Source organism: Pelodiscus sinensis, chromosome 4, assembly GCF_052426305.1.
Source record: "Pelodiscus sinensis isolate ZL-2025 chromosome 4, ASM5242630v1, whole genome shotgun sequence".
Taxonomy (NCBI): Eukaryota; Metazoa; Chordata; order Testudines; family Trionychidae; genus Pelodiscus; species Pelodiscus sinensis.
Window position 1 is genome coordinate 77,399,132 of NC_143055.1, and position 25,881 is coordinate 77,425,012.

Consider the following 25,881-nt stretch of genomic DNA (forward strand, 5'->3'; position numbering starts at 1 on the left):
CTCTGCTGCTGGGCTTCTGTCTCCATTTTTCTAATGAATAAGTTTAGGTGTAAATGGGATTCTTTTTAAACCTCTGGAATATAGATTATTCTAAGAGTTATGTTTTAAAGAAGGCCCAAAGTCACTAGTGCCCTCTAACCTCCCCCTATAACCTCCCTCTCTCAACTCTCCTGTTAGCTGTTCCTGTTCGTAAGCTCCCTGGTCGCTGAGTCACCGGCTTATATAGCTCTGGTAGCCCCTCCCCCTGACTGAGGCTCAGCCAATTAACAGAGGCTTCTAGGTTTCAAACCTTTCAGAAGCTCTACAAGGGTCCCGTTTTTACTCCCTCTTTTACCTGGAGAACTCTCCTGTTAGCTGTTCCTGTTCGCCTTAGCTGTTCCTGTTCAATTAAATTCTTATCTGAGAACCTTAATTTACAAAATTAAGATAATAACACAATGATTTCTCCAAAGAGTAGTTCTTCAAACCCACTGCCACCTCACAAACACAGCCATATCAAAGAAAGCACAGATACAACACAGCACACATATTCCTCATCTGAACAAAACTAGTATCCTGTTGAATTTTCTGAGATGCCCAGCTTAGAATCTGTTATTTTAAGGCTGTTGGGAGACCAACTTTTGGAGGGAGGACACAAAAAGTGTATCAAAATTTGTTTCATATGTTCTGAAACAAAAAGTTAGTATGGTATTAAAGAATCAAACTCCAAGGGTATGTCTAGACTGCATCCCTCTGTTGGCAGAGGGATGCAGTTTAGGCAGGTTGACATTGCAAATGAGGCAGGGATTTAAATATCCCGCACCTAATTTGCATGAAAATGGGCACCGTGTTTTGCCAACTCAGCACTTTGTCAGCAAAAAGCGGCAGTCTACAGGGGGATCTGTCGAGAAAGAAAGCCTTTTTTGACAGATCCTGTAAACCTCCTTGAATGAGGCATAAGGGATCTGTTGAAAAAGGCTTTCTTTCTCGACAGATCCCCCTCTAGACTGCCGCTTTTTGCCTACAAAGCGCTGAGTCTGTAAAACGCGGTGGCCATTTTTATGCAAATTAGGCATGGGATATTTAAATTCCTGCCTCATTTGCAATGTCAACCTGCCTAATCTGCATCCCTCTGTCAACAGAGGGATGCAGTCTAGACATACCCTGAGATACCACTGTATTACAATATATTTTAAAATATTATAATATAGTATAAATATAATATAAATATATTTTGTTGCTATGCTACTCAAACAAATAGAATAAGCTGTTCTGTACTTTCAGCCCTTCCTTTTTTCCTTGCAGTGGAATATTATATAAGTATATCTGCCTTTAACCACGTTTCACTTTGAATTTATTTTAAACAAAATCTTCAAGTTTTTTTACACAAAAAAACAGTGGTACAGGCTTTTTGCCCATGTAGACAAGGAATCCCCTACTTTTGTGATATAGCAGAGGTGTACATAACATTTTCATACAAACCTTTTAAAAAAAACTAGGAAAAAAAGTTAGATGACTGAATGACTATTTAAGATCAAAACAGAAAGCTAGGAAAGAATAAATTCTTACCCTAAAAAACTCTTTTGTGGAGCCAGAATCTAGCGTCCCATAAGCAATTTCTGTTTGCTTAGAAAGATCCTCTGCACTTTCAATGGGAGACACCATCCTCTCAACCGTCAGGAAGGCAGCTAAGTTAGCCGTGTAGGATGAGATTATGATCAGGGTAAAGAACCACCACACACCTCCAACAATGCGCCCAGACAGGGATCTAATAACAAGTATGAAATGGACTTGTAAAATGAAATGAATGTCCTAAAAGGAACACAAGTTATCAGTTTAATGCAAATGATGCATTATAACAAAGGGAAATACTTCAGGTTATCCTGTACTGTTGCTGTGCAAGCTAATCAAACAGGAAATTAATTCACTGTAAGGTTCTGCTGAGTGAGACTGTAAGCTTCACTAGATCTGGTGGACTTCGCTGAAATCAGGACTCCAGGCTTGAGGTTACTTTATGCAGAATTAGTGCCCCAGTTCTTCAGAGAGGTGAATATCCTGGAATGAAACTGCTTAAATCACCGTGTGCCACATTAACAAATAAGCTTTTCATGCTTTCTCATTTGTTGTCCTGCACATGACACATGAAAAAACAGACAAGGAATTCAAGTACCACCAATGAAACAGCATTTCAGATAAACTTAAAAATTGAAAGGTTCAAAGCTGCTTATTTTCATGAGCCATTCAGACAAAGAATGATATCCATAAAACAATGACTTATGCTGCTGTGGACATACAGAAATTAGAAGGAAATTAATATATGTAGAAAAATGGGTAGTGCTACTTGCAGTAGGCTTTAGCCAAGTGAATCTCATAAACTAAATAATAAACAACTATTTTTGAAAATACAAGCATTTAGCAAACTGGGGAATAGACATGAAAAACTGTCACTACAATAAAATGGAGTGAGAAAAAGTACAGGTTTTAAATAGTCATCTGATACTTTAATTGCAATGTGTGTGTGTGTGTGTGTGTGTGTATGTCTACACTACCCTCCTAGTTCGAACTAGGAGGGTAATGTAGGCATACCGCACTTGCAAATGAAGCCCAGGATTTGAATTTCCCGGGCTTCATTTGCATAAGCGGGGAGCCGCCATTTTTAAAACCCCGCTGGTTCGAATCCTGTGCAGCGCGGCTACACGGGGCACGAACTAGGTAGTTCGAACTACCGTTACTCCTCATTTCAAACTACCTAGTTCGTGCCCCGTGTAGCCGCGCTGCACGGGGTTCGAACCAGCGGGGTTTTAAAAATGGCGGCTCCCCGCTTATGCAAATGAAGCCCGGGAAATTCAAATCCCGGGCTTCATTTGCAAGTGCGGTATGCCTACATTACCCCGCTAGTTCGAACTAGCAGGGTAGTGTAGACATACCGTGTGTGTGTGTGTGTGTGTGTGTGTGTGTGTGTGTGTGTGTGTGTGTGTGTGTGTGTGAGTGTGTGAGAGAGAGAGAGAGAGAGAGAGAGAGAGAGAGAGAGAGAGAGAGATATCATTGTTTTGCATCTCCTGTCAATGAAAAGGAAAGCAATCTCAAGAAAAATAGATCAAACAATATAGAGTTAACTAGTAGAGAAATTCAATTATTTTCAAAATTGGGAAAATATAATAGAACTGCTAATGCTATTGATATCAAAGTCAAACTTCAGTCTACACTTGAAATTTTCCAATTTATTACTGTGCTGTTTCCTAGCAAAACATTATACTAAGATATATCTATAACCTTTGAGAATGTGCTTAATAACTTGGCAAGAAATCTGAGTATATTTGAGCATAGGAAGCCCATAAATACAGTGGTACTGCACCTCAGATATTTTGCTAGTGTATCTGTACTACGTAATGTATAAAAAAATTACATGTCAATCACAAAACCTAACATAGGTAAATGCAAATTTAAACTCAGTAATAAGAAATATATTAAGTCAGAAAAAATTCTGAGATTTTAAGAAACGGAAATTATTTCTATAAAGCTGATTTTTTAAAACTGGGAACAAAAATGAGAAACAATTCTAGACAAATCATGTTTGTGACTCTTATTGCAGCAAACCCCAGTGGTAATAAAGATCTATTCAGAATACCTAGCTCTGTGCAGGACTCTCTCACTAGAAGCTCTACTTAAAAATAAATGTTAGTATACAGCCCAGAATATGCTACTGAAACGGTCTATAGATGAGAAATTCTGAAATCCCATCCTATTGTTTCTAGATTTTACTATGTTCTGCAAATCCTTTTCTCCCCTCAGAGAAAAAAAATCATGTTGGGGGTACAACATCCATCCTAATGCTCTCTGTTTGTAAGGTAATAATTAAAGAGTTGATCACATGATAAGTGCTATGTATTTGCAAGGTAATATGTGTGTAATTTCTGCCTTTAAAAATCACTAATGCTGAATGTTACATTCACATTACAGGTAATTGGCAATAATTTAGAGAAATATGAACATAATCTTTCAGTCCTCAGGTGGGCAAACTTCCATAATCTTTGTAAGAAGAATCAAACTTAGTGTTATTACAACTGTTTCTTTAGTTGCCTTGTACCTTACATGTAAAAGCTATTTAGTTACCATTTATGTTCCGTTTTCCCATAATACCCACCCCTATTAAAATGAACAATATCTTTTTTTGACATACATTTTGAACCACAATTTCAAAGGTGGGTGCAAGAGGTGCACCAGAAATAACTTACACTTATACAAGCAAATGAGCATTAACAGCAATATCAGGTAATTCTGTACCCAATTACTCAATTGTGTACACAGTCACCCAATTTGCACATGATGCTTTGCATGTACAAAGGTAGGATTTGGCAGTTAAAAAGAGTGCATGTACATTTTGTAAATGGGGGTCACAGAAGTCCTCCTTGTGCTAAAAAAGTACTGCTAAAGTTACCCACCATTGTTACCACTTTTCTAACTCTACCTGTAGTAGCCATGGTAGGAACACTAGTGTATTGGAAGTGGGTCTGGCCCACAAAAGCTCATCACCTAATAAACCATCTTGTTAGTCTTTAAAGTGCTGCATAGTCCTGTCTTTTGTTTCTGCAAGACCAGACTAACTGGGCTACATCTCTATTATTAGGTCCTATGTGATCTGATCTACTCAGAGCAGGTCATGGTATTTACAATTCTAGGACCCATTGTCAATGTGTCTTCATTAATGTGTCCCATACTGTTCCCACTAGTGGAAATGAAATGGTGATAACAATGGTGAGCAAAAGTATCTTAGTCCAAACACAGCCTATGCTATCCTCTGTATAATTTGGAGGAAGTAGAGATTTTTTATTTTTCACTTTAGTTAATTTGTTGGCTGCTCTATAACCATAGTGATGGGCTTGATATAAGAACACAGATTGAGTTTTCAGCCTTATTAGTTTTCTAGTAATACATCAGTAAAAAGACAAAGAGATTATTGTAGAACTGAATGTTTTCATTTATGAATTGTGATTAAAAAGAAAACGGGAATTTCACACACAGTACTGACACCATATCTGCCAAGTACATCTAAAAATAATCTGAATTTTATATATCTTTTGTGATGATAATGTGCTAATCTTACTTTTGACATTTTAACAAACCAAAGTGTAGCAGTTCTCATGTTTTGTTACCCAGGGGCACCATTTAGAGGGTGAGAGGGGCTCTAGCCTCCTCCCTTCACCTTAGGCCCAGACAGAGCTCTTTACTGCAACATAGCCTGAGTGTGATGAATTCCAAAGATAGAATCAGCACAGACTTTGTGGCAGGGAGTTTATTTATAAACAGAGGCAGGATGATTAAAGTAACAAAAGGCTTGTCATTAAAGTAAACTAAGGTTCATTAGATGAACCCTAAAGCATTGTCAGGCACTCCAGTTAAAAGACAGGAAAGCATGGGAATAACTGGTAAGAATGGGGTGAAGTAAATAGTGGTATCCTAGAGGGGTCTGTACTGAGACCAGGTCTGTTCAACACATTCATAAATGATCTAGAAAAAGATAAACAGTGAACTGGAAAAATCTGCAGATGATACAAAATGTATTCAGGATAGTTAAGTCCAAAGGAGACTGCAGAGAATTACAAAGGGATTTCAAAAAACTGAGTGACTGACGGGGCAACATAGTGGCAGATGAAATTCAATATTGATAAATGCAAACTAATGCACATGGCAAAATATTATCCCAAATATACATACAAAATGATGTGGTCTAAATTAGATGAACCCATCAATAAACAAATATTGGAGTTATTGTGGATAATTGTCTGAAAATATTTGCTCCATGTCTAGCGAGCATAAAAAGAAAAACCTAACAGAATATTGGGGCTCATTAGGAAAGGGCTAGACAATCAGACAGAAAATATCACATTGCCTCTATGTAAATCCATGTTATGGCTACATTTTAAATATTGTGTGCAGATTTGATCATCCGACTTCAGAAAAGATATATTGGATTTGGAAAAGGTCAGAGGAGCGCCACAGAAATTATTAGTACTGAGCTCATTCCATATGAAGAGAGATTAAAAAGATGAGGACTTTTCAGTTTGGAAAAGAGATGATTGGGGACATGACAGACAGAGCTTTATCAAATCACGAATGGTGCAGAAAAATTGAATAAGGAAGTGTTATATATTCTTTGATATAACACAAAACTAGGAGTCACTTGATGACATTTATAGGCAGCAGATTTTAAAAGAATCAAGAACATATGTCTTCAGAGTCAACCTGTGGAACTGTTTGCCAGAGGATGTTATGAAGGTCAAGACTATAACAGGGTTCAAAAAAGAAATAGATACGTTCACGGAGAATAAGTCTTTCAATGTCTATTAGTCAGTATGGGCAGGGATCCAACAACATACTCCTTGCCTCTGTTTGCCAGAAGTTGGGAAACGGTGATGGAATGAATCACTCAATAATTACCTGTTGTGTTCATTCCCTCTGAAGCACCTGGCATTCACTACTGTCAGAAGACAGGATACTGAATTAGATGGACCTTTGGTCTGGCCCAGTATGGCCATTCTGATGTTATTACATAGAACCAAGATGTATCTGCCCTCTGCTGTAACTAGATACCACTCCCCTCCCAGAGCTGAGATAGAACCCAGGAGTTCTGAAAGGGTTTCTCTCTTTCTCTCTGCGGAGTTAGTAACAAATAAGGATATATATTAAAATTCTAAACCCAACAGTACTCCTTAAGTGACTTGCCACAAGATGTCAGAACTGTATTATTAAGCTGAATCTGTGTAATATTTATTTGTCTTCTTTTGTATTGGAATTAGATTAGATACAAGGCTTCTGTCAACTAACTGCTAAATTATCTGACAGAAAATTAGAGTTTTCAAGTGCATAAGTAGCCTATGGAATCATGGTTAAAGATATCCGCTTAACCAAAATCTGAAATGGTGCCCCTGGCTACACCACATGAGAAATGCCATGTTAGCAAGAGGTTTTGCTGATACCTTCCATTTTGTTTTGCTCAAAAGTAATCATTCATACATTACAGTGTAATCAGACACAAACTCAGAGGATAAAGAATTTTCCCCTCTCCTGTGTTAGAATGTTGAAAAGAAGGTGAACTCACACCTCATGGTTAGAAAGATCCTCTGATTTAATTCCTATAGTCCCAACTGTCATATTTCAATTGTTCACATAGGGTCCTGATTCAGCAAAGTAATTATACATGCACCAAAATACTTTGCTGAATCAATGCCCCAACTGCTTGTGCACAAAGGAAATAGAATCTTTAATGAACTGTAAATGAAAAAAATGTGGGGAAAGTAAAGTGCTCACTTGTCTTCCAAAGCACATGTAATACTTGAAGAGAGGTATATGTATTTTTAATGAATCAGATCCTTATTTTCATCCTAGCAATTTACTTCACAATTCCTATAAAACTGATCCATGCAAAATCAAAGCAGTTGTCTGTAACCACTTCACATGGCTTTAGAGGAAATGGATGAGATTTTTTTCCCATTTCTAGAGCTCTCTCTGTGGAAAAATGATAGGTTAATATGTATGTGACATGGTATGGAGGGAAAGTGCTGCTTCTGTTGCTAATGAATAATGTGTTACCCTTTTTTCCCATTACAGTTACTGTTAACCAGATGCACTGTAAAATGGGAATATGCAGCAAAAACACGGTACCCCTCCAAGAAGGCATGGAATGAAGGAACCTTATGCATTTTACAGCCTCTGCATGGTGTATATAAGTTCACTGGGGAAATGTATGATCAACGTTAGGAGGATATCGATCGAATATTTCACTTGCCTGCACCAATGGCAACTATTTTCATTTCAAGGACTTTTCAACTCTTAGGAAAAGAAAGTCAGTAACCAGTTTCCTCTTGAGAGTGACTATATATGCACCATGAAACTCCATCTGAGACCAAAAATGCACAAAGCTGAAATGGGCAAGTAACCAACCTTGGCGAAATATCGCATCCTTGCTGCATAAAGGCACCAAGGGAAAACCAGAGACTATTAAATATCCCAAATTCATTAGTTGATTCGTTACTTTGCGTTTCTCTTCCATCTTCAAACTCCTCAGTGTGCCACTCGTATGGACTAAATCTGCTGACCAGGAATAAAACTACACTGACCCCAATGTAGGCAAAAACAATACACATCCAGATCTCGTATGCTAAGGGATCAAGAAACGAAAACACTCCTGGCTTAGACTTCTGTGGCTTCTTGATCATTATAGATATCCCGAGGCTCATAAAGGGCTTTGAGAAGTCAATCACCTCTTCTCTCACCAATGTTATAGTTAATGGAGCGATTGCAATGTCGGCTTTCTGTAAAGGAAACAAAGTATGGTAATAATAACTAAGGTGATCATTAATAAGAAATGGCTTCATTGTTATTGCATATCACAAATGAAGAATAGGACAGGAGGGACATGGATGATAGTCATTTCACTGATAGTATCCTATGGAAGGGTAAGCTAATTGGTAACCTTTAGCAAAAATGTTCTTATTAGCATGTATACAAGTATCTGATTAGACTATTCTAACTCTTTTCCTTACATATGTATGCTATATGGCATTTACAGTTTTTAGACATACTTTTTCAATGTTTTTGGTACCTAAAATATGTTAGCAAAGCTTATTAACTTGTATCTGTAGGGTAAAAAAGATAGACACTTTCCCTTCATTTAACTTTCATATTAAAGTCAAACTTAAATATGTTAAACATGTTTTAATCTTTAATTTTTTTTCATATCAAAACAATCTCCATAGCAAACATAACTCAGACAAGTTTCCTGCATGAGAGAGAGAACCCTCACAATCATCAGTCATAACAGGTGTTATTAAAAAAGTTTTCTTACCCCATAAACAAGTTCTCCAACCATCCCATTCCAGATTTTTGTGTCTGCATCCCGGGCCCCATACTTGCCATCCCCAACAATTGTGAGCTTGTATTTGAATCCACAATGTTTAGCAATTTCTGCAGCTAAGTCCACACAGTAGCCCTCATATCGCTCATTTCCTTCAAGCAGTTCATGATTTTTCTTCATCATGACATATGGAGATTCCTACACAGACAGACTGATTTTTAGCTAGCCAATGAAGAGATAACTGTGGTATCGGTGCATTTATTATACAAATATATTTGATTTTAGACAGGAAAGAAGAAAATCCAACCCATCTCATTCACAAAAGTTCTGGGTCATTTATATTTGTCGCCTCCATTGTTAGTTCAACATGTGTTTTATAGCATTTAAAATTATAGGCTTCTGAGGCAGATTTAAAGGCTAATACTTTTAGGTATAACCAGTCCCAGAGAGATTTACATGATTACCATGAGTGTAATGGGTGTTGTGTATACACTGTGGAGAGAAGAGATGTTAATATATATTTTTAGTTTACTTTTGTACATTTGCGTATTAGTGTGTGGCTTGTGGGGTTTTCTTTTCAAAACTGTAATATCTGAGAGGGGTTTTCCCGGTTTTTCAGTTACCTCTCTCACTCACCCCCTCAATATTACAATATCTGCATAGAAATACTGAAGGGGTCCAAACAATAAACTAGAGCTGTGCAGCAATATTCTTACCACTAGCAAAATAGGTGAAAAATCATAGGTTCACAATGATTCTTGCCCCAATATATTTTCCACAAAAATCTTTCAGACAAAACAGCTGGTTTCTCTCCCAGTATATATCCATGGTTAAGAAACTGTATAAATTAGAGGACATTACTACAAACAGTATATAATGTTCTCTTAAAATGACACAGAAGATTAAGTTTCTTATTCATTCCTTCATTTTGGTAAAGAGGTTCAAAATGGCTACAGATAAATCTCTGATGCTCCTAAATACTTTTTGTTAATTTAGTGAACTTCATTTATTAATGAGTATGGAAAGTGGATTTAAAAAAATACAATTTTTCCATTCAGACAAACAGGTCTTAGAAATCAGGCTATTGGTTACTTGTAGCTGGCACAGATTTTTTAATAATTTTCCAACTAAGTTTACCAGTCAAAATAACGTTGATTTTTACAAAGCAAGTCCATGTACTGATCATCCTTTCTTTAACAGCAATTGGGCAGCATCACTCATTCCATTTATATTCCATAAAAATAGCAATTTAGAGGCTTCTGTATTATAGGTATGAAGTGGCATAACAGTAAACTAATACAATGTGGTTCAACAATTCATTATACTACTAAAACATAGATTGTGTTCTCACAAGGAATGTGTTTAAGTTAATTACCAAAATAGTGGTGACAACAATAGTCTTATTTTCTAGTCCTGAGGATTCATTCCCAAGAGGACCATCAATGGGATTCACAACCATTTTGTCCACTTCACTCCAATATCCAATCTGAAAAAGTTTGTAGAATGTATGGACACTAGTGAATATGAACCTTTGCATGGAAACATCTTATTACATTCAAGCATACCATACCGACTCCAAATATACCACAGAAAGTTACTGTAACTACTGCTTTACCTATATAAACATGCAGGAATTAGACAGAAATAGATAGATGAGCTAATAGACAGATTTTTATAGACAGAGTTTAATACTAATTTTTCCTACTACACTGGTTGAAATTTTCAAGCACATATCATTTGATTTTGGTTTAAAAGTCATGAAGGAGAAGTGTAATGATTATAAAAATAAAGACGAAATATTCACTGCTACTTTATTTGGCTTTTCTCTGAATGGCTTGTGATGTGGGAGAGAAAAAAAAATCACATTTAGAGAATGCATTAATGACATTTATTCTCTGCAAAGTTGTATTTTGCATCATCAGTTGTGAAAGTCATCATTAATGTTTCTTTGAGGTAGTTGCTCTCACTTATCTGCTCTAACCAGAAGGAAACAAAACAAATTTCCATAATGTATTTAAAATAAAATAAGCTATAATTTCACATGGTACTTACCAGAAATAAAAGATCATATTTATTAGAAACAAACAGGGCACATTTTTTCTTTACTCTGCAAGACCATTAAAATATAATCATATGAATAAACTTAATTGAAAAAAGGCCTTTAGTTGACTATATCTTTCAGTCACCTACCTTTTCATATCACTTAGCAGAGTACAACTTTTTAGGGCATTTAGAATTATAATTACCTTCCGAGGACCAGTATTTTTCAGTTCCATTATGTTTATTGTATAATTTATTCTCTTTCCATTCTGGTCAAATTTTATATTTCCTGTTAGACCTTCCACCTGAACCTATGTGAAGTAAGAATGGAAATAATGGTAAAGTTAAATTTGTTTATCCCCAATAAACATTTTGCATTTCCATGACTGGATACTGATGGAAAAAAAAAGACTATATTTAGATTGATCTGACAAATTATATAACCTTAAGTTACTAAAATATTTCCGGGGGGGGGGGGGGGAGGGGAGAGGTGATATAATGATGCTGCTCTTCTAAATCACCAACAAAGCTTATTTTATGAGGCAGAAAGATTTTTCCAGAACATTCACAGAGTATTTCAGACAGACATTAATTCCAGAGTTGGTTATAGAGAGACTACCTGCTTTAATGCCCTCTCTATTTCCACACCATGACCCCAGGGCACTGCAGGATTTGCAAGACAATCTCCAGCATTTCCTCTTCTGGAGATCTCAATCCTTTGTTTACGTAAATTACGAAAAGCTTCAGTCATCACTTGAACAGCATCATAGGTTAGAGCAGATGTATACTGAAAAAGTATTAAATATAATGAATTAAAGAGTGGTAAAGAGTTAAAGCTTTCACATGTTTTCCAAGGCTATCATTATCAATCCACTAAAGAAAAAAATACCTTAAAAATAAAATAGATAATACAATATTCTTTGGGATTAGGCCATTTTCTTGTCATTTGGGGTTCTATTTCCTCACAGGAGTCCATACATTTTAATAGAAAGCAATAATATGCAGCATCCAAAGGAAAGGGTCACATGTACAATAATTAATCTAAACTAGGACTTACACCTTTCCTCCTAACTACAAGTATGCAATTACAGCAAATGTTTCATAGAAAAGTGATGTTTGGAAAATATTTGTTTTAGTATTTTTTGAGCAATTTAAGCCACAGGAAATGACAAGATTTCCCTTTTCATTACAGTCTTCCTTAATATCCCACTATAATAAGCTTATATAAGGTTAATAAATTATTGCTATGTGTTATAAGCTTGTCTAATGTATTTTATGGAGCATTATAAGCACATTAGTAGAAGGTGTTATAAATGGTTATAAGCCCTGGTTAAATTGATCTGTTGAACTGTTGGAATCTATAATAATTGATTAACCATTTATTAAAGCAGCTCTTAATATTAATTTGCCCTCTGTAAACTACTGTTAAATAGAACTCCAATACAAAATGTGAACCACTCATTAACCAGAGTGCTCTCTGTGGATTCCCACACGTACCTGGTCCATAAACAAAAGACCTTCATTTGGGGATCTCTGTATTGTTTTAATTAGAATCTTTGCTGTCTGGAAAACATTTACCCCTATATCTGGTGAAACACTGAGCACTCTGATAACATGCAATAAACAACAGCAGTACATATGTATTCAGCAGAATGTTGTACAGATGTGAGACATGGGTGATAATGAAAGATTTGAAGGGAAAGATATTGGCATTCAAGAGTTGTTACAGAAAGATCCTGAGAATAGGATGGATGCAGAAGGTCACCAAAGAGAAATTATATAGGAAGATACAGCCGAAAGAAAACCTACTGCAGAAATTTATAGAATGGCAGTTACAGCTATTTGGGCATATCTGCAAAATGAATGACAAACGAAAAGTCAAGTGCCTGGTATTCAGCATAATGGATGGTTCGAATAGGAGAGGCAGACCCCACAGGGAATGGGTAGATGACATAGTAGATTGGTGTGGAGCTAGTGTACAAAAACTAAGCCACTCTGCACTGGACAGGGAAATATGGAAGGAAATAGTGAGGGAGGCATCGGGCACCAGCGGACATTGAACCCATGGTTGTTATTGCTATTGCTACTCATCATCAACAAGGTAACTTAACTCCTTGCTAGCAAACAAATGAGTGCTCTACAGACCAATTTATGCAAGCTGAGATGGATTAACTATATCTGAATGCAATACTCAAGATGAGCATAGATCATCAGTTCGTATCTGTTAGAATACAGGTTGAACCTCCTTTCTCCAGCACTCTCAGGAGCTGAGTGGTCCTGAACCATGGAGTTTCCTGAACAAGGGAAGGTCAAGCCTCCCTACATGGCTGTAGGCTCCGCTCCTAGCTGGGACTGCGCTCTGTACTGCCTGCGGCTGCCTCCAGCCCCCCATCATGCTGGCCCTGGCAGGGGCTGCATCCCCAACCATGCCAGTCCCACACAAGGGCCAGCTCCCCTGCCCGTAGTCCTGGCTGGGGATGTGCCCTCCCCCCACTGCACCAGTCCAGGTTGTGCACCCAGCTGCTGGCCCCACTGACTCCAGCCTGGGCCTGGGCTTCGCTCTCTGCCGCTAGCACCAGACAGGCCTGAGCTCCTGACTCCAATCCCAGATGGGGCTGCACTCTCTGCTGCCAGCCCTGACTGGGGCTGCATCCCCCTCCCCGGCACCACACCAGCCCTGACCAAGGCTGTTTTTTCTACCACGCCAGCTCCCCACCTTGTCAACCTCAGCCGGAGCTGTTCCTCTGGTCCCGCTGCCTCCAACCCCATCTGGGGATGCACTGCACACTGCCAGCCCAACCTGGGCTGTGCTTCTGAATCCAGCCAGCTGGGGCAATATTGTCCAGCAATATCTGGCAACCACGGATGTTGCCAGATCAGAGTGTCCTGGATTTTAGAGGTTCAACCTGTACTTCAATTTTACTTTCTTTCCCATTCATAATACATTCTAAGTCTAACCATTTTTTTAAACTACAGAAATCATTGGGCAGAGGTTTCCTTTTCTTTTTTTAAATTTTTTTTTTCTGTATAATTAATTTCATTACCAAGGTACCTCTAACATGCAGTTTATGCTACACTATGCCATTAACACTTTATGACAGCCCTACATTTCATGTGGTTTAACAGTTGGTATGCTTCATGGAGGCATGTGATCATGTTTATTACTGATGGATCGTAAACTTCTTTAGAGAGGAAAACAGGTAGCGTTTAAACCTCAACTCCATAGCATTATGCTATTATTATTCCCTAACATTTATGCACTGGTACACTTTGAACCTTTCTAGGCACCCTCAAGACCCGAATGGCGCCAACCAGTGTATTTGCTAGACACGGGAGGTCAATATTGTCTCCTAGCATTACCAACACTTCCACTGATTACTGGGCTCTTGGAAAAACTTTAAAAATGAGTGGTCCTGTAGCACCTTAGAGGCTAACAAAAATATAGATAGCATAGTGAACTTCAGTGGGCACAACCCACTTCTTCGGATGATGAATGGAGCAAGAGGCACAGAGGGACAAATTTAAAGGGGAAAAAGAGGGGAGGGGAAAGGAGAAAAGAAAAAAACCCTGTAAATTATAGTGTCCATGATAAATATCATGCTAGGCCATGGATGTTGCCAGACCAGACTACGGAGGATCTCGGTAGCCATTAGAGATCACAAGCCAATTTGGGTTCTGTTATACTAGGCACTACATATTTGCATTGCATTGTCCAATATGCATTATTTTGCATTTATCAACATTAAATTTTATCTGACATTTTGTTGCCCAGTTACCAGTTTGAGAGACCCTTTTGAAGCTCTTTACAGTCTGTTTTGGACTTAACTATCTTGAGCAGTTTTGTATCGTCTGCAGATTTTGCCCCCTCATTGTTTACTCCTTTCTCTGGATCATTTAGAAAAATGTTGAATATGATTGGTCCTCATATGGATCTTTAGGGAACACCTCTAATTTCCTCTCTGCAGTCTTAAAACTGACCTTCCCTCTTATCCCATGACAGCCTACTTTGTGTAAGAGCCTTTCGTGAGGGACCTTGTCAAAGACTTCATGTAAATCTAAGTACGCTATATCCACTGCATCCCCTTTGTTCACTTGCTTGTTGACCACATCAAAGAATTCTAGTAGATTTCTCAGTACAAAAACTATGTTGACTTGTAGTTCTAGAACCAGCTCTTACAAGAAGCAGTTGTTTAAGGTGTCAGGAAACTTTATCTCTGCATCCTGTTCTGAGGTGACATGTATCCAGTCAATCTGGGGATAGCTGAAATCCTCATTATTAATACGAATGAATAGTCCTGTGGCACTTTAGAGACTAGCAAAATATATAGAATTATGAGCTTTTGTGGGTAAAACCCACTTCACACTCCAACTTATCTGATGAAGTGGGCTTTGCTCACGAAAGCTCATGATTCTATATATTTTCCTTAGTCTCTCACATGTCACAGGACTACTCATTTTTAAAGTTACCAATTAACATGCCTACCCCTTTGAGACTTATGGTGGGGCGACTCCCCCACACTGGCTGAAAGGGATTAAGCAGGCTGGAGGGAGCCTGCACAGAACCTTGGCCAATTGGAGAGGAGCTTTTAAAAAAAGACAACCAGAGCGTGACTTGCTGAGGTGCCCCAGAATAGAAGGAGCTGCTCAGCAGAGAGTAAACAGTTGGGTCCTGACCAAGGAGTTTCATTCATTCATTGAGTCTGGTTCATTTCAGATTTTTACTTCATTTGATTCTAGGCTTTCTTTCACATATAGTGGCACTCCCCCACTAGCATGACTTGTTCTGTCCTCCTAATATATTGTGTACCCTGATAGTACTGTGTCCCATTGATTATCCTCAGTCCACCAAGTGTCCGTGATGTCTATTATATCAATATTCTCATTTAATACAAGCCACTCTAGTTATTTAGATGTCTAGTGTTTGTATGTAAACACTTTAAAAACTTATGATTGAATGGGACTCTTTTTCCTGTGACTGTTTCTCTCTCATCAGCTCTTACTCACATTTTATTATCTTCCACCCTCTCTTCTTTAATGGGACAAAAGAGAATCTCTATTAATGGATCCTCCCCTAAGGAGGATCTGATCCATGCGCTCCTCCCACCTGTAAGCTTTTCCCCAGCCATTAAGTCTGCAAACTGCTCTACAATCTTTTAAATCTCAAATGCCAGCAATCTGGTTCCATTTTGGTTCAGGTGGAGCCCATCATTCTTATGAAGGCTCCCTCTTACCCAAAACTTTCCCTGGTTCCTAATAAATGTAAAACTCCTCCTCCCTACACAATCATTTCATTCACACATTGAGACACTCCAGTTCTGCCTGTCTACCTGGCCCTGCACATGGAACTAGAAGCATTTCAGTGAATACTACCATGGAGATCCTGGATTTCCATCTCTTACCTAGGAGCCTAAATTTGGCCTCTAGGACCTCCTCCTATCCTTTCCTATGTCACTGGTACCTACATGTGCCATGACCAGCAGCTCCTCCCCAACACTACACATAAGTCTATTTGGATGTCTTAAGAGATCTGCAACTTAGCAAGCAAGTTACCAGGTGGTTCTCGCGGTCATCGCAAATCAGCTGTCTATGTTTCTAATAATCAAATTCCCCATTACCAATACCTGACTTTTTCTAATAATTGGAGTTCCTTCCTCTGGAGGGAGAGGATATCACATCATCATCTGGAAGGAGAGTTACAATTATGGGATCATTTCCCTCTGCTCCAGTTGAATGTTCTCTTTCACCCTCCACCACCACACAGTGGCTGTCTGATTACAGGTTGGGACCTTTCTACTGTGTCATGGAAAGTCTCATTTATGTACCCCTCTGTCTCCTGTAGGCTCCTCCTGTTCAGTCGCTCTGGTGTCCAAAACCCATACACAGTCTCTAAGGGCCACTAGCTCCTTACACTGAATGCGTACATATGTCACCTGTCCATAGGGCAGGTAGTCATACACTGTGTGCAAGAAACTGGATAGTCTGTTGCTGAGCTTCTTCCTGTATTATCTTTTTATTCCTTACTTATTCCTTTATGATGTTTTTAAAATCAGGTAGTCTGGGTTTTAATTTAGTTAAAAAATTGATTTTCTCTGGACAAGGTATATGCTTTCTTTCAAGAAAAAATATTATAGGTGAAACCAAAATCTTGGCATATAAGTGCTATAGAAGGGTGAGTACCATGCAGTATAAATAAAGAAATCCTAAAGATTTCATAGACTGTGATGTATGGATATAAATAATTATTACAGTCAGAGTAAATTCAACCCTAGATTTTGTTCAAAGGGTAGTTTTAGTCTTAGTGCAACAAAGCTGCAAGGTAGAGCTCACTTGCAATTCTTTAATGCCATGCCAAAACCTGTCAAGCCTAACTGATGAGGAAGAATGGTCAGGGTAGCCTGGGGATGTACTGATTCAGTCTCATTTGTCTAGGCACTTGTAGGATATCATATATACTTTAAAGTTTCTTCCTGTTGGTCAAACCTCCAAATAAGCACACTGGTGCAAACATAACTTGCCCTCCTCAAGAGATGAATAATTCTGGATTTCAGTGGTCCCTAGTGGCTCAGAGATGTGTAATATGCATACATAATGTTACTCTATTCATTTCTGTTTTCATTCCATGAGCTATAATTCAAGCTGAAAACTGATTTTAAAAAACCTAAACTGATTATTTTAAAGGCAATTCAGGGATAGCTTTTCCATACCACAAATTAGGAGCTGGTAAGTAGAATCTTTCTCCTGCAGCCAGCAGGGAGTCCTAGATTTTTGCATGTGCATTAGAGGTTGAATTTTGAACCTGAAATGAGCTTCCTCATAAAAGCTCAACAAACTAAAGTGAAATACAAAAAGAACAACTTTATTTTTGTTTACACACACATGATTTTCAAGCCAATCTCATGATTTTTAGGTATCTGACATGTTATTGGGCATCCCTGAGAATGGCAATACTCCTTCTGCGTATCTTTTCACAGTATGGAAATGTGATGTGCAAAGCTTTTAATATAAGGAACTTTGGTTAGCGTTGCAATGAATGGCTGAAAAGGGGGAATAAAAGCTTTTTATTCCATTCATTTTACTTGATTTTTAGTCTCCTACCCCTCAGAAGTATAACAAATACTCAGGGAAAACATGCAGTGGTAGTGGTGGGGGGAGAGGGGGGAGGGATATGGTGATCTTTACAAGCTAAGCATAAAGTCCTTTTGTATAAAATTTTTACATAAACATCATGTTTAACTGGAAGATCTCAAAGTGATGTACAAACATGTTACCTCTCTATACATATGGGTAAACTGAGAGATAGTGATCTGGTGACATTCCTATATTAAATCAATGATGGAATCAAGAACAGTACCTATGTCTCTTAACTCACAGACTATTTCTAATGTTATATGCTTATTTGAAATTTAGATTATGATTAGTGAAATACAAGAGTTTATGTGATGCTTACCACAATTATATACAAGATAAAGAGCATATATACACACACATATATATATATGACACACACACACATACACGCATACACGTGCATGTACAGTGTAAATAATATCTTATTTTTCCTATATATTGGAGGCTTCATCCCTCTTTCACTTAGGAGAGCATTATTAACATCAATGGACACTGTATTTGGAACCAGCTTCACTGATAGAAAAGTCAAGGCTATATAACACTTATATAACAGCGTAAATCAGCGGACATCACTTCAGATACTTCTGACTTACACAGGGTTAACAGCACAATCAAGCCCTATTTGTCTAATAATGGTTATTTTCTTGTTTAAGGCAGTAGATTTCTTTACAATCTTCCTGAGCACAAATGGATATTTTCACAACTAGTATTAATTCTCTGTAACCTACATCTCTTTTGACATGGCCCCAAGAAAGAGTTATGTAGGGTTCTGCCAAAATAGTTTCAATCTGCCCATGTGATGGAATTATTTCCTTTAGGTAATAATGAAATAGAGCTTTTTAGTGGAAGTTAGATGTTAAATAGGCTTCAAAATATACAATTGTAATATTATATAAACAGACTTATTAATTAGAACTGGACAAAAATAGCAGCTTTTTGCTTCATCATAATTTTCATGGCAAAATTTAAAATAGTTCTAACCCAACAAAATGTTATAATTATTATCACAATAATACCTAACCTGAAAGAAAGACTATTGATGGGATGTTATATTTTTTCTATGAAATATGACTTACATGTATATGAGATGAAGAGTGAACAGAAATATTCGTATCTATCGAATGAAAGTCACCTGTCACAAAGAGTCAGCGTATGGTCTATGCACCATTTAAATCCAACTTACACTCTATTTTTAATAAGTTTAAGAACAGATAGACCACATATTAATAAACCATTTTGAGTCACCATCAACCAAGGTGAATCAAAGTGAATAATAAAACAAAGTAAACTAAGGCTCTTCCCCAAGTCAGCCACTGATGAAACTGATCAGCGGCTGACTCGGGGAAGCCAGGGGCAGAACTGCTCTGTCCCCGGCTTCCCTGAGTCAGCCGCTGGTCAATTTCAGCAGTGGCTGAATCAGGGAAGCTGGGGGCAGAGCAGCTCCAATTGTCCGGCTGCCCAGAGCACTTCTGGGTTCCAGATGGTGCCGGACCATCAGGAGTGCCGGACCATTGGATGCCGGCCCACTGGGCTGTGTCTACATTGGCACCCTTTTCCGGAAAAGGGATGCTAATGAGACACATCGCAATTGCAAATCCGCGGGGGATTTAAATATCCCCCGTGGCATTTGCATTTACATGGCTGCCGCTTTTTTCCGGCTTGGGGATAAGCTGGAGAAAAGCACCAGTCTAGACGTGATTCTCCGGCAAATAAACCCTTTTCCAGAGGATCTTTTATTCCTACTTTCAAGTTTATTTTCCGGAGAATCACGTCTAGACTGGAGCTTTTCTCCGGCTTATCCCCAAGCCGGAAAAAAGCGGCAGCCATGTAAAAGCAAATGCCGCAGGGGATATTTAAATCCCCCGCGGATTTGCAATTGTGATGTGTCTCATTAGCATCCCTTTTCCAGAAAAGGGTGCCAATGTAGACACAGCCCCAGAGTTTTACTGTACTATGGTTGTTCCTGTAAAAACTTGTGACCATGGCACCTGGTGCTGAAATCCATCTTGAATTTTGTAATTTTCCATAAGGGTGGGGTGAATGGAACAAAGGCTTCCTGCCCTGAGCAAATTCTATTTAAGGAATGGGAAGCAAACAATTATTGTCTTCAACTGACTTCACAGAATGTTTCCCACCACAAAAGAATTTGTGAAAGGACCTGGAAAAAAAGAACTCTAATGAGGGTGAAGAAATTGCTAGACCCAAGTCAGGAGAAGGTCAGATTTAGCCAGAGAAGACCTTTAGCTGAAATAAGAACAAGAGTGAGAAATTATGATTTGCAGCAATTTCTGTTAGGCTTAGCTAGCACATTCTGTTTTATTTTAGCTTAGAAACTTACTGTTAAATTATTGTCATCACTTGCAAACACTTATATCCTACTTTTTATACGTAATATCATCACTTTTGCTTATTATCACACCCAGAATCCTGGGGGGAACAACAGCTGTGCATGTTTTTCTTTCATTGATAAAGGGAGCAAACTATGAGCTTTCTCTGTATAAAGCTTTATTTGAGGTTTTGGTCCCACTGGGGCTGTGTACATGAGTGTTAAGTCCCAGTGACAGAACCCTCCTAAAACTGAGCTGTTCTCAGTGTCTGTGTTACTCTGCTACAAGGCTGCTTCCCCAACTCTTTGGCTTTGCTAGGAATGACCAGAGCTTCAGACTCAGCAGAAGAGAGTAGTGGGGTGCCTCAAAGAGCAGGCTGGTGGGCTCAGTGGTATGATGAGTCCATCATGTGACAGTCTCAAGGGGATCTCTGTGATCCAACCCACCAGTTTGTTCCCTTATTGTTAAACTATTTGTGTCGTTTTTCTAATTTGAATGTTAAATCTCTGTAAAAAATAACTAGCTAGCAAATATTTTATTCTGTTATTAGTACTCAGATGTAATCCCCATATATGTTAATCAGCTGGATCAAAGGGGATAAAGCAACACACAGCCATACAGACCGGGGATGTCAGATCAATCTTTTCCAACATAGTGGGATCTTAGTTTCCTAAATGTTTCACATTCATTAAAGGAGTTCACACGAGTACAAACAAGCACATATCATAAGGAAACCAATGCAGTGATCAACAGAATTATGTTCTTAAATCTCTGTAGGTTGTCCTGAGTATGCAGTCATCTGGCATATTGTACTGTGCAAGCTAATTTTTTACTGGATTTTGGTATATTCCATTGTTTTACTTTTAGTCATTTGCTAAACTAGACATAAATTAATTTGAATAGATCATTTTGACAACATAATGGGCTCTTGCTTTGATAATGAATGCTTCAGCTTTGCCTTGTCTTGGGCTTTATGTTCTATGAAGTCTCTCAGCTGAGTTTGGATATTTATATTTATGAGGGGAACTAATACATTGGTGCAATATTATATTCCATTTGGCAAAAGCTGCAAAATGGTTTTATTATATTTTGCAATTCTATGATGCTTTTTCATCAAAGGATCCCAAACCACCATACATAAGTAGGTAGGTTTCCAAACAAGTTTTATATTCACTAAACACAAAACCGTTATGCAGATAAAATCTTCTATACAGCTACACTGCAATAAAACAAAATAACCCCAAGTAAACAAGCAAAAAAAAAAAAAAAAAAAAAACAGTCCCTTCAGCATGCATCAACTGACTTGGGGTAGTGGGCTTGTGATATCAGCTTTGAGACCTTGTGTGTAGGGGGTGAGGTCTTAGAGCCTGGACTCCAGACTAAGCAGAAAAATCTACACTGCCATTTGTAGCGCAGGAGTACCAGCCTGTCAGATGATCCAGGTTCTAAGACTCACTGACATAGGATGGGGGTTTTCCACAGTGCTGATGGACCCTAACATCAGGATTCACTTGCTTAAGGTTGAGATTTTCATTAGGGCTGTTAGAGTTTATTAAACAGATTAAGCACTTTAAATTTTGTCAGTTTATCAAACTTCATTTTAAATCTCTCTCTCTCTCTCTTTCTCTGTGTGTGTGTGTGTGTGTGTGTGTGTGTGTGTGTGTGTATATATATATATAAATAAAAAAGATTTTTCCTGACAGGCAACAGAATGACATCATCATGCTCTCAGGCCACAAAAGCGGCCAGAGAGAGGGGGGATGGAAAGAGTATTGAGCAGCAGGCACAGTCCCCTAGTAAAGTAAAATATTAATTTATGTCCAACACAAAAGGTTTTTTTTTTTTTTTAAATTTACGGCAGGGGCGGGGAACATTTTTTGGGTCAGGGACCAATGATCCACAGACAAATAAGTTGGGGACCAAAGTAAGAAGCAAAAAAACAAAAACCAAAAAAAAAAAAAAAACCAACAACAAAAAACCCTCCAACCACCTCTCCCCCTCCCCAAGCCATTGATGTGGCCCCCAACTGAGACATCTCACTTCTCTGGTGCTCCAGACTCACAGGGGGAAGAGGCAGGACTGGGAGGACTTAGGTTCAGGGCTTCCCATGGGCCAAAATTACTCTTCTGAGGTTTTGGGGTTAGTGGATTTTGTGGATGCCTACAGAAAGTGGGATAGGGATGGAGGTGCCAGATCTGGGTGGGAGATGAGGTGCAGGAGGGAGTGAGAGTGCAAGGTCTGGGCAGGAGGTGGGGTTCAGGAGCAGGCTGTATTCCCTCTAAGATTTTCTATCCATAAGCAGTATGAGTTTTGTCTTGTGCAACAATATTGCAGTCTTGAGGGCTTGTTCAGATGTGTGCAACTGTGGCACCCACCTGTTACTAAGAAATATCTTAGATGTATATATTATAGAAGAAAGAATACTAAAACAAGAACATTAAAACAACGGCCCACAACTGTGAGTAGTCCCAGCATCAACGGGACTACTCACAATAATAAGCACTTTGGTAATTAGTGGTAGCATAATCAAACTCCAGCTAATAATGTTTGAAAGTCATCTGATATATAATGGCTATTCAATAGCTTATGTCAGTGTTTCCCAAACTATGGGCCACGGCCCGGTACTGGGCTGCGGGAAAAAAATACCAGGCCTCAGCGTGGCTGCCAGTAGGGGAGCAGAGCGGGGAGGGCTGGGAGGAGGTGGCAGCGGGGGGAAGGAAGAACCGGCTGCTAGGAATAAGGGTGGGGGCAGCAGGGCTGTCCCGCGAAGATCAGGACAGGCGGGTTGGTGGCCGGTGGAAGCAGGATTAGGGGTAGCAGGGCTGTCCCGTAGAGATACAGGTGGGTGGGCGGCAGAAGCAGGGTTGGAGGCAGCGGCGCTGTCCTGTGGAGATCCAGGTGGGCGGGCGGCAGAAGCAGGGTTGGTGGCAACGGGGCTGTCCCGCAGAGATGGGGGGTGGAGGGGACAAGCGGGCAGTGGAAGCAGGGTTGGGGGCAGCAGGACTGTCCTGCGGAGATGGGGAGGCTGGCAGGGGATGGAAGTAAGGTTGGGGGTAGCAGGGCTGTCCCATGGAGATGGGGGGCCACAGGCGGGCAGGTGGCAGAAGCAGGGTTGGAGGCAGTGGGGCTATCCAACAGAAATCGGGGAGGGCAGGTGGAGGAACCAGGGCTGGACAGGGGAGGGGGGGCCTGGCCAGAACAGGAGGAAGAGGACGGGAGAACCAGCTGCGGGAAGCAGGGCTGGCCGGGGGCAGCTGGGCTGGTTGGGGAGGGGTCACTGGGGGAGCAGGGCTGACAGGGGAGATTGGTGGGAGGCGGGGGGAACTGGCCACCGGAAGCAGGGCTGAACAGGAGCAGCAGGGCTTGAGTGGGAGATCGTGAGGAGAAAGGGGGGGGGGGGGAGCAGGACTGACCTGGGCACATACAGACCCTACAGACCCTGGCAGAGGAGTGAGTCTGCCTGGAGGTTCCATTTTGCCTCCCCCCTCCCTACATACCCTACCCTCCCTTGAGTAGTTGTGAACTGCTTGGCAGGTAGACACATTCAGGCAGCATGAGCACATCTACTATCCAGGCAGTTTGCAGCTAAGGGCTGATACACCTAATTATAATAAAACTTACCTAATTAGAAAATACCAGACATTATATATGTCTGGTCATTTCTCAATTTGTTTCTCAGACAAAGCCCTCAAATACCGGACTGTCTGGTAAAAAAAAACGGACACCTGTCAACCCTGCCCTTCCTTGCACCCTTCCTCCTAGACAGCTCCTGCTCCCGCCTCCTGGAGTGCCCATGCAGTGCCGGGTCCCCCAAGCCCTGGCCCAGGCTGGGCGGAGGATGCAGCCGGGTGAAAACTGAAAATTTATTCATTTTTCATTCTTTTTTTATATGTGTTTATATTTTTGGGCTGCAAAAAACAGTACTAAAAAAAATGGGTTCCAACTAAAGTAAAAAGTTTGGGAAACCCTGATCTAGCCAGCTTTCTATCCCTCTTACAGTCCATTTATTCAATCCATATTCCCTTAACTTGCTGGCAAGAATATTGTGGGTGACTGTATTAAAAGCTTTGCTAACGCTGGCACTGGGGGCTTTGGGAGGACCAGAAACGACTTATTTGAATATTCATCATTTGTTTAATGAATATGCAAATATGCAAATGAATGTTACTGGTCCTCCAAAAACTTGTGACTGGATTTACTGGTCCCTGTGTCAAAAAGTTTGGGAATCCCTGCAAGGCTTATGTGAAAGGGGTCTGTGGTATCAGCTGATAACCTAGTGGACAGGTACCCACATTACATAGTACTAGTGGCATTGCAATTTATGGGCAGCTGCAAAGCAAGATATAAATTGGGATTTTGAATGTTTATGCTGTTGAGGATACATAATGAAAGCCTTGTTTTTTGTTTCTTTGGATTTTTTTTTTTTTTGCATTTGGAATTTAGGTCTTGAATACTCTGAAATTCTGTAGGTAGCTGGTGAACTATTTTTGTTTTATTTGTAATTCCATGATATTCACATGTAAGCAGATGAAGGTGGTGAAAGATTTGGTTTTAGTTAGTATTTACCTATTTTGGTGAGGGAGGGTGGTAAGGTTAAAAATATATCTAACTCCAAATGTCTAATATCCAGGACGTGTTTGGGAAATATTAAAAACACCCATCATTTCAGTTAAAGTTTGAGCTTTTAGCCTGTATCTGAAACCTCCAACAAGTCTTGTCCTAAAAACCCTAACATTCCAGATTTCTTAAGCTAAAAACCAGGCACAAACACTTGAGAGTGAGAGTGAAAATATATTACTCTTTCAAGCCTGAGAGGAGAAACCTGCATTTCTATTTGCTTTACATGGTAGTTCTACTTAATGCATTAAGATTTAGTAAGATATTTAACTGTCTGCAATGTATGAGTATTCATGCAGGTTTGAATAAAGTCTGAAAAGTCTGTCCAGCATGCACTGAGCTGAGTGTGAAACTGAAGATATATTTATTATCTATTTGTATGTTTTAAAGTCCTTGAGGTACATTTTCATGACATTACAGATAAAGATAGCAAAAATGTCTTTAGCCTTAAGTAGCACCTAACATACTTTTTTATTAAATGTTATTGTGTTCTTTCAGAAGATTTACAGGATAGTTTAAGAAATCAAGCATAACACTTGACACTTTTGCTCAGTCTCAAGGACTCTTATTTTCCTAGGGTATGTCTACACTTCAGTATTATTTCAGAATAACTAATGTTATTATGAAATAACATAGTCCGCATCTACACTACAAAAAGTTATTTTGACACTGTCAATATAAAGTCGAGCTGGAGGACTTCTTACTCCAACTCTTGTAACCATCATTTTATGGGGAGTAAGGGAAGTCAGAGGAAGAGTGCTCTACTTCAGACTTCCTGCTGTGTAGACAGCGCCAAAGGCCAAAATAAGTTATTTCTACTTAAGCTACACAATTGACGTACCTCCAGTTGCATAGCTTATTTCGGATTTAGCCCTGCTGTGTAGACATGCCTCCAGTGTCATTAGGATTTGGATTAAACAAAGACTGTGAATGGCT

The 25,881-nt window shown here is 39.3% G+C and overlaps 1 protein-coding gene across 10 annotated transcripts in view; it reads right to left on the reverse strand.

Annotated features, from left to right (window-relative positions):
• GRIA2 (glutamate ionotropic receptor AMPA type subunit 2) overlaps positions 1-25,881 on the reverse strand; it is a 140,138-nt gene that overhangs the window by 25,253 nt on the left and 89,004 nt on the right. For all 10 annotated transcript variants that reach the window (XR_331991.5, XR_012904186.2, XR_012904187.2 and 7 more), the window contains 6 exons: positions 11,493-11,660; positions 11,080-11,184; positions 10,209-10,319; positions 8,825-9,031; positions 7,921-8,291; positions 1,549-1,747 (listed from right to left, as the gene is read on the reverse strand). Coding sequence is in view for 7 of the 10 variants with exons in the window: in XM_075930123.2 (XP_075786238.1) it covers positions 1,549-1,747; positions 7,921-8,291; positions 8,825-9,031; positions 10,209-10,319; positions 11,080-11,184; positions 11,493-11,660 (1,161 nt within the window). In the remaining 3 variants the exon portion in view is untranslated. The remainder of the gene's footprint in view (positions 1-1,548; positions 1,748-7,920; positions 8,292-8,824; positions 9,032-10,208; positions 10,320-11,079; positions 11,185-11,492; positions 11,661-25,881) is intronic.